This window comes from Artemia sp. Qi Xiang Cuo, chromosome 18 (assembly GCF_049724085.1).
Source record: "Artemia sp. Qi Xiang Cuo chromosome 18, ASM4972408v1, whole genome shotgun sequence".
Classification (NCBI taxonomy): Eukaryota; Metazoa; Arthropoda; class Branchiopoda; order Anostraca; family Artemiidae; genus Artemia; species Artemia sp. Qi Xiang Cuo.
In genome coordinates this window covers 19,975,421-19,993,286 of record NC_142811.1, presented here as the reverse complement: position 1 = coordinate 19,993,286, position 17,866 = coordinate 19,975,421, and the positions used below count along the sequence as shown (strand labels likewise).

The window sequence follows — 17,866 nt, the reverse complement described above, 5'->3', positions numbered from 1 at the left end:
CTGATCATTCTGTACTTTATTTTTCGGGTGTTCAATCTGTTCTTAAGCTAAAGGACTTGAAAAAGATTATAGTTACATATTTCAAATTTTGCAAATTTCTTCTTTCTCTGTCGCCATGGACTAGAAATCGGTATCTAGTTAAAAATTTCTATGTTACGGATGTACCTCAAAAGCTCGGTGACCTACACAAAAACTTTCTGCAGATGCATTTTGTAATATTGGCCCTGGCCATGGTCTTTTACAGTTTTTTCTTAGTAGAAATTAATTGCTAGTGTTGAAGTTGTTTTGGTTTTTCTTAATTTTTTTTCTTTTTTATTCGTATGTTTATACTCCACTTGTACTACTTGTTCTCTTGTAGTTTAGGGTAATAAATGATTGAATTGAATATTAATTTCTGCTCGTTTTGAGTTTGACTCTTATTTATTTTAACTTCTGCTTATTTTGGGTTTCATTTATTTATTGATATTGATTTGTGGTAGTTGTATTCTTGGTAGATTATTTGATTCTGTTTTTGTTCAGTTTGGTTTAATGGAGTTCTTTATTTTTTTTTTTTAAACTTATTCCGTTGAAAAAGATTTTTTGATTAATAATATAAAACATTGGAGCCGTATGACTTTTACTATAGGCAACGCTATAGCGTTGCCTCTGATTTCACATATTTTTTTGATTTTTATAAGGATTGTTTTTTTTTATATAACGTTACCTATCCTCAGTGATCCTGCATTTTACAGGGTTAACAAGTGTTTGACTTATCCGACCACATTTCACATTTACTCCCCCCCTTGCTCCCTGCGTATAACTTTGAATATTTTTTTTCTTCTTTTGCAAAGAATTAAACTTTTGTTTACTTATGCTGTCATTTAAATTTCGCTTATCCTTCTTTTTCTGGATTTAGCGGATGTAACTCTTCTGACAAATAATCCAAACCGTTTCAAGTAATAATCCTTTTAGCTTTTGACGTCATTTACGTGTCGTGAAACACTAGAATAAGTAATGGGGATAAGCGATGTGGCTATTTTTGAATATCTTTGTCCTGAACCCAAGTAGTTTCAAATTTGAGTTTTTGTGGTATCCATTTGTATGATTGGAGCTAGTTTTTTCTCATTATTTCATTTTATATTATTTACATTTAAAAAAAACATGCAAAATGCTTTTCAATTGCAATTTTCGTTATTTAGTTTTTGCAAAACCAAAAGCGTATCAGTGCCATAACCTTACCTCAAATATCGACGTATCGAAAGTAAAATTCCGATACCATAAATATCGTTCAGTCAAAATATCGCCCGTGTAACAAATAAAAGATCCAAAGGTAAGCATTTCGTTATAATACATAAATATTACCATATACACTAGTTCTGACAATAACACTAAAAATTAAAATCTGACTTTATTTTAAGTTTTTCTTGCAAAACCTATAGAATTTTAAATTATTATTCCTTGTACATGTTAGTCCGCATCACCATTAAACGCTTACTATAGAAAATAAAGCCCATTGAACAAGTTCAAAAGATTCCTAACCTATTTAACTGAATTCAATTGTAAAGTTAGAATGGCTGAAGGATGGGTAACCTTAGCTACAAATGAAACCTACTGTGTTGGGGCTCTAGTCCTAGCAAATTCTTTAAAACGGGTTGCCACGCGAGGGCAACTTGCTATTCTTATAACTCCAGATGTATCTCAACTTATGAGGTAGGCCAATGGCAGATCATCAATTTTGTGTGTACTGTTAACAGAAGTACAATGCATGCAACAAACTAACAAATAGTCAGAAAAACTATGTTTCCTTCTGTTGATATCCTCTTAGGGTCACTTTAATTTTTTTATTTATTTTTGTTTTGGGGGGGGGGGTTCAAACCTTGCAAACACCCTGGTAAATATCTACCAAATCATATTATTGAGTTAGGAATAAAGTGAATGCACTATTTGATGCCTTTTTTAGGTAAAATTCTACTTGATCTACTTTTGGCTATATAATAATGGGGTTATGTTAGGAAAATGAAATTTTAAGGAATGGGTTTACAAGCTCAAGTATGTCCTAGGAAGGAATTTTGAAATGCATACTTACATCCCTTCTTTCTCTAAAGGGTCATAAAATTTGCCTACATGACAGGTCTATACCCATTGAAATTTTGACAAAACAACATTTTACCTTAATATTCAGTTATCAGTTTCTTCTTCTCTGGCTTTAGCTCTGAAAATGCAATTTCAATTATTTGAGCAGAATTTTAAGACATATAAATAGTTATTTCCAAAATTTAGGAAATGTATTTGCATATCTTTAAAACCTTATAAATTGGGATTGAGCAAAGTTGTGCAGCAATTTTGAAAACAATTTTGTTTTACTTTATTTAAGCAGAAGATCTATTTTGCAAGGTTTCACTTTTATAACACACATATTTTTAAAGGTCATCAAAGGTCAGGACCCTCTAGAGGGAGAAAGAGTGGAGGAAGATACTTCAAAATATCTTCTCAGGACATACTTTAGCCTGTAGACCCATCCCTGAAACTTACATTTTCTTAACCTAACCCCTTACCAAGATAGCCAAAAGTAGCTAAAGTAGAATTTTACCAAGTGAATATACCACTCAATGCCTTTTTTATGCTGATTATGAATATAATAATCATTTCTATCAGAAATGAATTTCAGCCCCCCCCCCTATATATGCCAATTCAGGGTATATATTTCTACATTAGGGGGGGGGGGTGCAAATTTTGTTTCTGATGTAAAGAGGAGGTTAGTTTAAAATTTACCCCTACCCTCCTAATGTAAAACTAAATAACCTTAATTGGCATATATAGGGGGGGGGGGCTGAAGATAATTTCTGTTATAAATTATAGTTATATTTATAATAATCATAAAAAAGGCATCAAATGGTGTATTCACTTTATTCCTAACTCAATAATATGATTTGGTAGAACCTTACCAACACCCCTACCCCCTGGACATAACCTTGATTAGAACTATGTATTCAAAACTTAGGGTAAGATTCTGGACAAGCTAGCCTACTGTTGGCTAGCCTATCTTGAAAAGGAGTTTGGTCAGAAAAATGAAACTTTCAGTAGGCTAGGCCTAGCCTAATGAATCCAGGCAAAACCATGATTGGTCAATAATTACCAAATCATATTATTGAGTTAGGAATAAAGTGAATACACCATTTAATGCCTTTTTTTATGCTGATTACAAATATAATAATAATTTTTATTGGAAATGAATTTCAGCCCCCCTCCCTATATATGCCACTTCAGGGTAGGGTAAGACACCCAGTAGTCGGCCACCTGCCTATTCTTGGACAGAATCTTTTATACTATTTTAATAACCAATTTACAATGAGCCATTTGTATGTCGGAGTTTAGGCAGAATTGTCACTTGTTAGTAAATTCAAAAATAGGAGGCGCTGTACAAGTGAAACTATTTAAATTAGTAACCTTCTTGTTCAGAAATTCTTCAGAAATTTTTTGATACAAAAATTAAGTTTCTAGGTGGTATAATACAGTAATTAGAGTAGTTTAAATGTCAAAAAGTTTTCAAAGTGATTAAAGTGTCCAACTACTGGGTGTCTTACCCTATATATTTCTACATTAGGGGGGGGGTAAAGTTTAAACTTACCTCCCATTTACATCAGAAATAGAATTTTCCCCCCCCCCAAATGTAGAAATATATACCCTTAATTGGCATATATAGGGGGGGGGGGGGGTAAAATTCATTTCTGATATAAATGATTGTTATATTTCTAATCAGCATAAAAAAGGCATTGAATGGTGTATTCACTTTATTTGAAACTCAAAAATATGATTTGATAAATATTGACCACATGATCTAGGAAGGTATTGCCAAGCTATTATTTTAACTTCTGATTTCTAAGTTTTAGAAATTTGCACACTTGACAGGTCAGATATCCACTCTTTGACTATTAGAAAAAATTAGTTTAGAATTTATTCTGAATAGCATAAAATATGTTAATAATATAGGTTTTTCTTCAAATTTAATTATCACTATTGTTAGTATTGTGTTACAACTTCTGTCTCTCTCCCTGTCTCCCTCTTAATGGGAGATATATTTTGAGTTATATAATGGGCTTTGAAGCCAGGGATTGTTTTATTAATTCAAAGGATAATTAGTCTTATAATACCTGGTCCCAAAAGTGAGATTGAATTTCTCAAAGCTTGGAGGGTTATTCCTCCTGTGTGTTAAAGAAAACGGATGCATATATGAAGTTTTGTTCATTTCTATCTTGTATTTAATGGACATAAATTGTGTATGTTCTGGTAAAATTCTACTTTAGCTTCTTTTGACTATCTTGGAAAGGGGTTAGGTTAGGAAAATAAAACTTTCAGGGATAGGTCTATGGGCTAAAGTATGTTCCAGGAAGGTATTTTGAAGTACCTACCTCCACTCTTTCTCCCTCTGGAGGGTCCTGACCTTTGATGACCTTTAAAAATCTATGTGTTATAAAAGTGTAACCTTGCAAAATAGATCTTCTGCTTATATGAAGTACAACATAAATTTTTCTTCTTCACAACTTTGCTCAAACCTAATTTATAAGGTTTTAAAGATATGTAAATACATTTCCTAAATTTAAAAAAAAAACATAAATTTGCCAACTAGTTGACTAATAACTTCTCTCCAGCAAGACTTTCATTTTCCAACTAGTTGACTAATAGTGCACATTATTTGCACATTAGGGGAGTAGGGGGAAATTTTAAACTTACCTCTCATTTAGATCAGAAATAAAATTACCACCCCCTAATATGCAACTATATACCCTGAATTGGTAGCTTATATAGACTATAAGGGTGGGGATTAAAATTCATTTCTGACAAAAATTATTGTTATATTTGAAAAGAACATAAAAAAGGCATTGAGTGGTATATTCACTTTAGTTGTAACTCAATAAGATGATTTGGTAAATATTTACCTAACTTTGCTTGCAATATCAGACAATAACTGGTTTGTTGATGTCTGATCTTGGAGAGAATTACGAGCTTTGGCTCAGTGAAAACTACATTGTAGCTATATTTAAATTAATTATTTAGTTGGTGTTTTGGGTTGGTTACTTTTTACATACAGTCCTGTTATACTTACACCCCCCCCCCATCCAATGAGCAAATGTACAACCCAAATTATATATGTCCTATCTATCTCTCAAGCATCTCAGTTGTTCCAACCCTGTATCTATAAATTGAATCAACTTGGCTACCCATATCTATAAGACATTTAGGCTATAGACCTATTTTCTTTTCAGTTCTCTAAGCCTGGGAACTTAGGAAACAGCAAAGATGGAGGCTTGAAAACATCAAGGCACAATTTATTCCTAGAAGTTTCATTCCCCTGGCCCAACTACTTAACAGGATTACATGGGTGCCCATAAGCTGAATTCCAGGGGGGGGGGGGCAAACCTTGTCTAATTGGCACTTTTAATGCTATATAATAGAAATCTCAGAACAAATATATGAAAATAAGGCAGCATCATTCAGCCAGGGGGGGGGGGTGTCCCCCCTTATGGGTGCCCATGCAAGATTACAAAAGGTCAAAAGCCTCTCATCTAGAATTCTACTGTTTATTATAGTGCAGAAATCAGATAAGAAAAAAAAACAAATACAGGCTACTATTACATTTTCCAGTCAATGTTCTTTCCAAATATATTAATTTGTAATGCTACAATTAAATCCCAGCCACCTAAGGGGGTCAAGATTGTCATACGCTATATTAAATGTTAGCTTTTTATTATTTTAAATTAGCTTTATTTAGCATTATGGACCAACTGGCAATGAGGAACAAGGAGAGCCACAAAATCAGTAAACTGTGTGTGGGGGGGGGGGTTGGCTATTTCAGCTTTATCTGGGGGGAGTCTGGGATAATTTTCAACAGCAGCAATTATCAGATTTGGAATGAACATTGACGCACCATTTGATTTGCAATTCAATGCTCTCTCCAAATTTTTGTATCTGATTCCTGGCTTACTATGGGAACTTACCAAAACATGAATAAATGAGTAAAAATCTAGGGTATGGGATGTTTGCTATTTTAGAAAACAGATTGTAGCTTTATCAGGTTATTACATTTTTAGGAATAGTTTCAGAGGCAAAATTATGCCCTAGAAAGGTTTGGAAGAATCTACAGCAGGTCTCTTGTGCATGTGCTCTTCTGATCTAAACACTATAATAAAAGTAGTGCCATTAAGTTGCCTCTTCAGCCCTGTTTCCAAATATAATGGTCGCCACTGTGACAATTGTTTCTCTCCCTCCCCCCTCTCATAATAGGGCCAAATACAGCCCTTGATTTTTCAAGTTGGCATCATTTTTTTGTTTTTTTTTAAATTTTTTTTTTTTCAATTTGGCATTATTTTACAGTATGAATCAGCTGTTGCTAAAAAATAAGGAAGTAAATAATCCAAACCAATAGAATCAGTGAAGTTTTGTATAGGCTATAGCCTAGGGCTATATCTGGCCAAATGCAGTTTTCATGGTAGCTATCTTTATAATTCCCTCCCTATATTTTTGCAAATTGATGCTTCTGTGCTCAGAATAAGTCTGAAAGTGCAACATTGGAAATATATTAATAATAATCAGCCTCATAAATTTGACCATAATGGAGAAAAACACACTTGAATGAATTCACAAATAAAGAGTTCCAATCACACTGTGAACATGGGAATCATTATCATTTGGTATAAGATGTATATGGCCAATACTTATTGCTGGTAAGTGCAGTTTTGCTGGTAAGTTTATGTCATTTGTAAACATCTTAATAATGGAATACTGGATAAAAGGGGGTAAGTCATTGATAAAAAGAAGTAAAAAAATAATAGGCCCAAGCTGCTTCCTTGGGATACACCACTAAAAAAATTAGCTAATGGGAATACTCTTTCACCATTCTTCATTGCTTGAGTTTGCCCTGATAGATAATAAGTGATCTATGATTTTCTTTTTTTACTTGGGTTATAAGAAACATTTCAATACCTGAGCAGTTTGTTTTTTCAGTTAGAACTGATGTTCATAGAATCATTCAAACCTGTCAATTAAGGAAACACAAGTTAAGGTGCGAGGTTGAAAATCCCTTTATAGAGAGCAGTTGATTTAGGAACATTTTTACAATTGTTGAACCTTCACATTGGATATATAAGTTTTTTATGTTCTACTCTGTATGACTTTTAAAATGATTTTTTTAGTTGAGCTAGTCAAATGTATATAAATTAATTTCCAATGTTCTGGTTCCTTTTTTCCTGTCCCATTATGCTATCTAATAACCATTTCTCTTACTCAAGTATCAGAATAGTTCAATATTATTGAATTTCCATTCCTTAGTTTATTATTTAACTTAGCATTTTATTTCCTATTTTAGACATTTTTTCCCAATTTTTTTAGTTGGACTAGTCAACTATTTAATAGATTAATTCCCGATATTCTGATTCCTTTTTTTCCTGTCCCATTGTGTCTATTTAATAACCATTTCTCTTACCTCAGTACAAATATATTCTTATATTATTGAATTTTCTTTTCTTAGTTTATTATTTAACTTAACATTTTTTTTTCCTATTTTAGACGGAGGTTGCAAGAGGTATTTGATGTTGTGGAGCTTGTTGATGTCCTTGACTCCCAAGACTCTGCACACTTAGCCCTCCTTGCTAGACCAGAACTTGGTATCACCTTTACAAAGATCCATGCTTGGAAGCTTACACAATTTAAGACAGCTGTGTTCTTAGATGCTGACACTCTGGTATTTTTTCATTTTAATTAGGAATTATTTGTGCTTTCAAGCCTTCATAGAATGATTTGTTTTGTAGTCATTTTGATTTGCAATTTAATGCCTTATCAACTCCCTTTTTTGGTAAATTTTTGCATGCTCTATCACTGTTTAGAATTTTCTTTTTCTCTCAGCTCAACAAGTCTTTTTTTTTAATTTAGTTTTAAATAGTTTTGCAAATTTGTGTTCAATTGCCTAACTTTTCTTTTGGAATGTAGTGTTTTCTTTTATAGAAAGGAATACAAGGTTTCTATTTCCAAGAAAAAGAAACAATCCATGCATGAATAAAGCTGGCCTGGGCATGATTAAGCATGGTTACTCTTGACAACAATAAAATTAAAGAATAAATATTTGCTTCTCTTATAATTAAGAAAAGGTAATTGAGAAAAAATATGTGGCTGGAGATTATTTTTAAATTGAAAAAAAAATATCTTTAAACCTTTAAACTCTTCTTAACATTTCAGCATTGTAAATTAGACCTCAGAGGACTTTCTGTCCATCTTATATTTTCTTGGTTCTGACTTAAATTTTACTCCATATTATTAAAGTTGGCTTAAAAACAAAACACCCCTTAAAGATACTTCAGACAGGAAAACCTTTTGATTTACGCCTAGTGGATACATTCTCTATTGCAAGGAGTGGATTTTTTTGTTTAACCCCTGCCCCCCCCCCTGAACAAAAATCCTGGCTGTGCCCTTGAGTAGGGTTCTTTACTTGTATGATAAAAAAAAGTAATTTTTTAATTTAACAGGAGTGACATTTTTTTTTATGGATTAAACATGCTTTTTTTATTGTTTCCAAATTTTAGTATTCTAACCGGGGCCTCGTGTCTCTGTCAAAGCCCCAAAGAGTCACGAGATGGCCCTTACTATTTGTATAAAAGATTTTGTGGTAAATACCTACATGAATTAAAAATTCAGATAGCTAAGAAACAAACTAGCCTCTGGAGTCAGAATTTCATCCTGAATCCAAATGTAACATTCGTTTCTGTTGCAAATCAATTTTAAACCCATTATGGACCCTCAAAGACGATACCCTGTTCTCTTATTTTAGATAAAGCTTATATGCCTGTGATAGTGTCAATCATGTTAAAGCCAGTTTACCTGTAAATTGAATCGATGATGACAAAATTGAGAATCAGTAAATGTAAGGGGTATATATAATATGGGCTTTATATTTGGCTAAGGTTAGAAAGGATGGGTTGGGTTAAAATTGAATTTGCAACAGAAACAAATCTCGTTTTTGGATTCAGGATGAAATCCTGATTTTGGCTGTAATTTTTTTTGAAGCTACCAGAATTATTCATTTATATACATATTTAATGTTTTAATAATTTTAGATAGTTTAAAGGTCTACCCAGTTTCAGTATTTTTATTTTATTTAGTTATTGGATAGGTACATTAGGTAGGGTGGTTCTATAATGGCATAATATGAGCTCAATGTACAATTCGAATTTGTGACCACCTCTAGCTTTCTATGTTACAGCAGCACCAGTCAAGAAGCAAAAAAAGAAGTGTTGTTCCTGTAAAGGATTGCATTGCATGCCAAAAAGTATTGTTCACTCCTAGGTGTTTTTTCACAGGAGATATGTATTGAATCCTATATTTAAGAATAAAAACATATAGCCTACATATTTGATCAAAATTCTGTGTGTTTTTGAATTTATTGGATTTTTTTGTTTTATCTTTGAAAACATCTCTTAATGACAAAGTGTTGTGTATACTGTACATGTTAAACATATTTCAAATTATAAAAACATTTAGACATTAATATGAATATACAAAAACGAGGTCAAAATTCATAATACATACCTACGGGGTAATATAACATATAGCTTTCAGGAGTAACTTTAATGTATATTGTTTTTCTTTTTTTTTTTTTTTTTGCAATTTCATAATCCAAACTCCTTTTCTCAAACTTCCCATACTTCATAAACTTGCTGATAAATGGGCCAACAATGATTGCTTCATTGAGCTTGGCTTCCTCCCTCTTCAACTCTTGCTTCAACAACCTAGAAGCCTTTCTAACTAGAATTTAAAACATCTGTCATCTCTTGAAATGACCTTGAAAACTACTTTATTGCACCTAATCTGATGTGCAGAAGCAATGGTAGTCCCCAAGGAAAATTTATCTATTTTTCTTTTTCAAAATCAAACATGGGCTTGATACCTTAACGTTATTTTAAAAAATAACATTTAGCTTCAGAGTCCTATAGTCTAAATGATATAATCACTTGTATAGTTTCACCAGATTCACTCATTAGGCTTTTCTTGTTTTTAATAGTGTCAGTAAAATAGGATGAAACACCATTTTGGGAGTCTCTCAACTGTTATAAAAGAAAAATTGTAAAATCTTGAAAAAACTGCTCCTTTTGTAACCTTATTTTGCTCTTGTGAAACTAATGCTATCACCAATTTGGCAATTGTTATAATCTTGTAAATTTTTAGAGAAGTAAAAACAACAAGATGAACGTTACAAGAGATGGTACAACAAGGTGCTTCAAAGATGAATGAATTTAAAAAAAATAAAAAAAAAATGACAGAATTTATTTTCCCAAGGAGATTGATCTATTTTTCCTTTTTGAAAATGAAACATGGCCGTGATACCTTAACATTAGTTTAAAAAAAAAAACGTTAAGCTTCTGAGTCCTTTAATCCAAATGATAAAACTACCTGTATAGTTTCGAAAGAATCCCTCGTTAGTGGTAATTTTATTATCATTATTGTTATTATAGCGTTGCACAAATGGGCTGTAACATTATTTCGGAAACTATTTAGCTCTCATAAACGAAAAAAAATGATTGATTCTCGAAAAAATTCCCCCTTTTAAAACCTTACTTTTGCTCTTTTGTGAAAACATGGTAAAATTATTATTATTTTATTTTTTTTTTATCGATAAAACAATTGTTAATACCAACGGGGAGTTTGTCAAGTCGTTGAAAGTTTTTAGTAAAGTACAAATAATGAGATGAACTTTACGAAAGATGGTGGTTACGAGAGAGGGGTCAGGGGTGTGACAAGCCTCGTTTTCAGGGTAGTTGCAAATCGCCTAAGCTCATGGTATAAGATGTTAGATTCCTTTCGTTTGTATTTTTAAACAGTAATTGCAATAAATTTAAATTTTAAAGCAAATGTTTAAAGGAACGAATTTTTAAAGTGGATTTTATCAATTTGTTATGGGTAACAAGGACGATTTATCTTTATTTACTGTTAGCCACCGTGAAAAGTCTGATGATTAGAACAACCTTGAAACCTCGGAATAATTACTATAATATATCTTATTTGCGAAAATACTATAATTACTGTAATTTAACATGGGTCAATTCAAATAGGCTCACAAAAAGCTAGCTGTCTGCCGATATTTTGACTCTTGTTTTCTCTTATCTAGAACGCCATGTGCTATAACAAACCCATAAAACTGTTCAATATGCATCAGACCAAAACTTTTTTATCTTTGTACACTTTATTTTTTTTTTTATTATTATTATTTCAAAGAAAATGGCATTGAATTGAGTTTTGTGAGACATCCGTTTTCCTTTAAGAATTTTTCGCATAGCTGCTTTTTAGCACTGCCTGTTTTTGCAAGAAAATGACTGTTCTTTTGAAACAAATTGCAATTTTACCATTGACAAAAATAGGCAATTTTGTAGTTTCCTCGAGGAAATGCTATTAGAATGAGTTTTTGGAAATATCAGTTTTACTCTAAAAAGTTTTTACGTAGCTAATTTTCACGATGCACACGATTTTTGCCCAAAAATGGCTGTATCTTTTGCAGAAAATGGCAATTTTGCTATGTCAAGAAAAGCAAGTGATATATGCTTATCTGGGCAACAGATTTTCTTTTTAATAATAATCTTAGTAATAAGAATTCATAATAAATTATCTTTAATTATTTTATATTAATTAGTTTATTCTAAATTGAAATTAATTTTAATGGTAATTAATTTTAATGATAATAATGGTTTTAATAATCCAATTTTGTTGTAGGTTGTCCAAAATTGTGATGAGCTGTTTGACAAAGACGAATTGTCTGCAGTATCGGATCCTGGATGGCCAGATTGTTTCAATTCAGGCGTCTTTGTCTTCAAACCCAGTGAGAATACCTACAATGATCTCATCAGGTTTGCCACAACTAGGGGCAGTTTTGATGGTATGTTTTCCACCTTTAAGGTGCAACATATACTACAATAATATAATATATATTGCATTGGTGGAGAGGGGGGAGGGGTTCAAGGGTATGAAGGGCTTTCCAAAGTTTCTAAAAGTTTTCTCGACGGATTAGTTTAAAAATTAGTACTCTGAATATCTGCAGTGTCTAAAGTTAATAAATTCAACTTTAAAAGTAAAAGTTTAAAGGAAATAATTTTAAAGTTCGCATCTGAGATAAGCCCTCCCGATGTGAGAATCCCGATAAGCCTTCAAATATAATTTACCTCCCATACATCCCAAAAATCACTACGAATCTTAAAAAAGTCTGCACATAAAATAATGTGTATTTAGTATTTACCAATAATTTCAAAAATTTCCTAAATTCTGGTAAAGATAAAATCCTAGTTACTCGCCAAAGAGGGGTCTATGAAATACCATGCGACTGTGGCAAATACTATGTAGGTAGAACTCACCAGAATTTAGAGAAACGTCTACAACAGGATAAAAATGATATTACTAAAGCTCTAAATTCTAATATTGCTAATGTTTCTTTTGATTCTGCTTTAGGCAGCTATGTATTTGAAAATCCTAGCCACAAAATGTTTTTTGAACAATCCGCCCTTATCAGCAATGACCTAGGCATAAAGCAGGTAATTCGAGAAGGAATTGAAATCAGACTTAAGACTAATAATAATATTTCCTTAAATAGGGACTTGAGGGAATATTCAATAAATGCTCTACACACAAATCTAATTAAAAACGATCTCACAAAATATTTTTAAAAACCAGTAGACATTAACACAGAACCAGTCACATATAGAGCCCTTTGAGGTTAGCTGCCAAAAAGGCAAGATTAGCAATAAGAACCTGTTTTTAGTTATTCTTCTTTTATTTCAATGACTCACCTTGCTTCACCACACTTTATTTACCTGGCCTGGTCGAACTTTGCTGGAGTAAGGATGATGGGCTTGTTTTAAATTTATTTAGTTTTGATGGTGGTATGTTTCTGTCAGTCTTTCTTCTTTTATACACATATATGTTTTGCTGAGGACGGCCCTTGGGCATAGGGCCGACATGTTCATTAAAAAAAAAATATTCCACGGTCTTACGAAAAGAATCCTTATTGTTCTTCTTGTTTTGGATGTTTGTGATGGAAAGGCAGTGTGGTCTTCGTTGCTATTTTCTTCTCGCTTATGGGGAGCAGTTGACCAATGATATCTTTTATTTTATTGGCTTAGGCAAACAAACACGCTAATATTATTAACCAACATAAATTCTTGCAATCTTGCAAATTTGAAAATCTTATTCCCAAGTCTTTAAGATTCAGATTACACTCAAATACCCGGAAAGAAGAGCAATTTGCTCACACATTATAATTAAAAATATTAATACATATTATTAAAGACAAAAAAGAAAAAAGATACACTAATTCCTCTGAAAGAAAATCTTTAGAAAAATTCTTTTTTGAAAATCTGTGCTTTGTTGATTTTAGCCAGGCTGCTAGATTGGAAAGAGAATTTGTTTAGTCATGATTTCCGCTTGTCAAGGGAACGAATTATTAAAAAATTGGAAAACCTACGATATGAATCTCCGATGAATAGCCCTACTTACACTCCCAAGATTCACTCCTGGACTGGCTGTTGTTAATCTCTCCTCTAGAACGCTTGAACCATTGGAAATTCAAACTCTCGAAAAAGGTTCAAAATTCTCTTTTCTTCCAAAATAAGTTCCTGTGGCAGATTTAATTGCCTCTCTAGAGTCTTCTTTGCACAAATATTATACATCTATTTCCAACCCAGATGAAGTTAGAGCCTTCACAACAACCGAAAAAAAGGTTAATTCTCCCGCCAATATAAAACTAGATAATTTGTATGACCTAAAAATTCTATCTAATCTCTGCAAAGGCCCGTCCATTATTATAACTAATGCAGATAAAAGCAATTCTTTGGTTGTCATTGATACGACAGATTACGACACAGAAATTTATTTACATCTAAATGACAAAACTATATATACAACTGTAACCCAAGATCATACTGATCAGTTTGCTAACAAAATTATAAATGAATTTAATAAATCTAAAACAAAATGGTAAAATTACCCCACAATTATGTTATAAATTTTTCCCTTGTGGTAGCTTTTGTCCAAAATTTTATGGTCTACCAAAATTATGTAAGCAAGGCATTCCCTTAAGGCCCATCGTAGCTTGTACGAAATCCCCCGCCTCCAATATTTGAAAATGGTCATGTACAGCCTTCAAACCTTTGCTTTATTCTCAAAAATCATACGTATGTAATTCGGTAGATTAAGTCGAAAAACTCAAAAACGTAAGTATCTCAGAGAATACAGTTATAAGTAGATTTGACATTGTTTCTATGTATACAAATATTGATGTAGCAGTATCTGAGCAATTATATTAGAAAATAAAACAAACGAAAATTATCATTTGATAGAAGCTTCAGCAGCAGGAATAGATTGCGAGGTCTTAATGACCTTGGTTAAACTCTGTAACAAGTATTCAATGCATTTCCAATTCTGTAACTCTTTTTACCAGCGAATTAATGGTTTACTGATGGGCGCACCCCTCTCCGGGTTACTGGAGAATATTTATATAAAAAATGGGCGTTAAATCCATATTGAAAATTGGGCATTAAATTCCTATCTCTTGAAACACATCTTTTGGGGACATTACATGGATGACGTAATTTCACTTTGGAATTATGGGGAAAATGAGCTTAGTGGTTTTTAGATCACCTTAGTACATATGATAGAAATTTACAGTTTACCTTAGAAATTGAAATTGCAAATAAAATATCATTCCTAGATGTGTTAATTATTCGTATCTTAGATAAACTCAATTTTACTATTTACAGAAAACCAACACAAAACAATGGATATTTACATTTTAAATCAAACCCCTCCCCACAAGTTAAAAGAGCTGTCGTAATCTCTCTCGTCGATCGTGCCTTAAACATTTGTTCTGATTCCTACATTACAGCAGAACTAAACATCCCCCCCACAGAACTCAGGGCAAGGGTTGTAAGTTATGCCCTTGGGTCATGTAAGGTTTATATAGAAAGGTTGATCGTATAAACTTAGGAGGGGGCTCAGAGGGAGATCAGGGACATTATTTTTGGAAATGGGAATCCTATTTTATTTATTAATAATACAAATAACCATAGACTGAAAAGGTACTCCCGTAAAATCAATGGTAGTTTACCATGGGAGAATCCCGGTAAGCCCTCAAATATAATTTACCTCCCATACATTCCAAAAATCACTACTAATCTTTAAAAATTCTGGACACAAAATGATCTGTATATAGTGTTTACCAATAATTTAAAAATCATAAATTTCCTAAATTCTAGTAAAGATAAAACCCCAGCTGCTCGCCAAAGAGGGTTCTATCAAATAACATGTGACTTTGGCAAATACTATGTAGGTAGAACTCACCAGAATTTAGAGAAACACCTACAACAGCATAATGATGATATCACCAAAGCTCTAAATTCTAATAATGCTAATGTTTTTTTGATTCTGCTTTAAGCAGCCATTTATTTGAAAATCTTAGCCACAAAATACTTTTGAAGAATCCGTCCTTATTAGCAATGATCTAGGCATAAAGCAGGTAGTTCGAGAAGGAATTGAAATCAGACTTAAGACTAATAAATCAGACTCAGACTTAAGACTGTTTTAAATTTTTTTAGTTTTATTGGTCGTATGTTGTTGTGATTCTTTCTTCTTTTATATATTTATGTTTCGCTGAGGACGCTCCTTGGACATAGGGCCGAAATATTCATTCCAAAAAATTTATTCCACTGTCCTACGAAAAGAATTCCGTATTGTTCTTCTTGTTTTTGATGTTTGTGATGGAAAGGCAGTGTGGTCTTCGTCGCTATTTAATGTTAGATTTTTTTTGATGTTTTTTTACGCGATTGCCTTATACAATATGTAGGATATACAGAGTTGTCTACAAAAGCTTATACGTATATGCATACGTTAACGAAGCATCCATTATTCAGTTACTTATGAATGTGTTTCGAATTGAAAATTGAAAGGACTAGTGCCCTTTTTAATAGTCAGAAGTGATTGGAGGGTAACTAACCCCTCTCCCACGCCCATCATTTCCCCAGACACATCCAATGAAAATTTCTGAGATAGCCCTTTTGTTAAAAGTAGTTGAAAGGGCTAGTGCGCTTTATGATTGCCGAATGTGATTGGAGGGCAACTAACCCCCCTCCCACGGCCACCATTTCCCCAAACACATCCAATCAAAATTTTGAGATGACCATTTTGTTCAAAGCAATTGAAAGGTCCGGAAATTATGTCTTCGAGGATGACACCATCCCCCCCACAGAACTCAGGGCAAGGGTTGTAAGTTATGCCCTTGGGTCATGTAAGGTTTATATAGAAAGGTTGATCGTATAAACTTAGGAGGGGGCTCAGAGGGAGATCGGTAATTAGGAGTTCTAGTGACCTTTTTAAGATTGGAAGTGATTGGAGGGTGGGTACCCCCCCCCCCCCCACACACACACACGCCTCGTATTTTCCCGAAATGTATCTCATAGAAATTTTGAGATGGTCATTTGTTGTCTTAGAAACTTTGAAAAAGGCTCATTCGATTGGAAATTGAAAGGGGTCAAAAGTGATTGGAGGGCAACAAGCCCCCCCCCCCTCTCATGCCCATCAATTCCCAAAACACATCTAATTAAAATTTTGAGATAGCCATTTCGTTCAGCGTAGTTGAAAGGTCTGGAAATTATGTGTTAGAGGATGACAACCCCCCACAGCCATCAGCGCGAGGGTTGTAAGTTATGCCCCGAGGGCAAGTAAGGTTTTTTATGGAAAGGGTCGTCGTAAAAACTCCGGAATGGGCTCGTTTGATTGGAAATCAGATGTTCTATTGCCCTTTTTATGAGTCAAAGTGATCAGAGGCTAGGAACCCCCCCCCCCTAAGTCATATTTTCCGTAAATGCATCCGATAGAAATTTTAAAATAGCCTTTTGTTCAAAAATAGTCCAAAGATTATATAATAAGGCCTTTGAGGTTGACAGAATCCCCAGAGTCTGGAGGTAAGGGTTGTAAGTTATACCCCAGGGGCATATATGGTTCTTATGAAAGGGATGATCGTTTGAACTTTAGTAGAGGCTTATTTGATTTGAAATGTATAGTTCTAGTTCACTTTTAAGAGTCAAACATTATGGAGGGCAACTAGCCCCCCTCCGTGAACTCCTATTTTCTCGAAACGAATTCATTTGAAATTGTGAGATAGTCATTGTGTTACCAATGCTCCATTTTGTTACATTATGTAAATAATACATAATTTTTTTTTTTTTTTTTTTTTTTTTTTTTTTTTAGACCAGGGTATCGTATCGAAGGAGTACAAGAGGCTCATCTTATTTTTAATGTATAGTTCTAGTTCCCTTTTAAAGGTCAAACATGATGGAGAGCAACTAGCCCCCCTCCCTGACATCCTCTTTTCCCAAAACACATTCAATTGAAATTGTGAGATAAGCATTTTGTTACCAATAGTCCAAAAATCATATAACAAAAATCATCCGCCATATCTTTATGGCGGACACAATCCCCCAGAGCCCATGGGCAAGGGTTATAAGTTATGTCCAGGGCATATAAGGTTTTTCTGGGTTGGGTAGTTGTATAAATTTTGGGGTTCTACTTGAATACTCCCCCCCCCGGAAAATACCCCCCCCCCCCCAAAAAAAAAGAAAGAAAATACCCCGTGGAAAATACGGCTTTACAAATTTGAGAATTGTATTTGAGTTTTATTTTTTTAATTTCCGTAGGGGATGGAATTTTGGTACTTCTGTATTAGGCGCCACTCACTCAAGTTTACGCTGTGTAAAATTCGAGAACACACCGTTTTTTTTGTTAGTTTCTTCGTTACTTTAGAAATAAATTTGCGCTATAGATTTGCACATTAGGGAGAGGGGGGTAAGCAAAACGGGTCTGCATG

General features: G+C 33.3%; 1 protein-coding gene across 1 annotated transcript in view; it reads left to right on the top strand.

The window, feature by feature from the left end:
* The first annotated feature begins 1,512 nt into the window (after window positions 1-1,512).
* Window positions 1,513-17,866, top strand: part of LOC148941301 (glycogenin-1-like) — a 58,726-nt gene continuing 42,372 nt past the window's right edge. Inside the window, exons 1-3 of the mRNA XM_089104639.1 lie at window positions 1,513-1,689; window positions 7,543-7,717; window positions 11,731-11,893. Of these exons, the coding sequence (XP_088960765.1) occupies window positions 1,550-1,689; window positions 7,543-7,717; window positions 11,731-11,893 (478 nt within the window). The 5' untranslated portion in view covers window positions 1,513-1,549. The remainder of the gene's footprint in view (window positions 1,690-7,542; window positions 7,718-11,730; window positions 11,894-17,866) is intronic.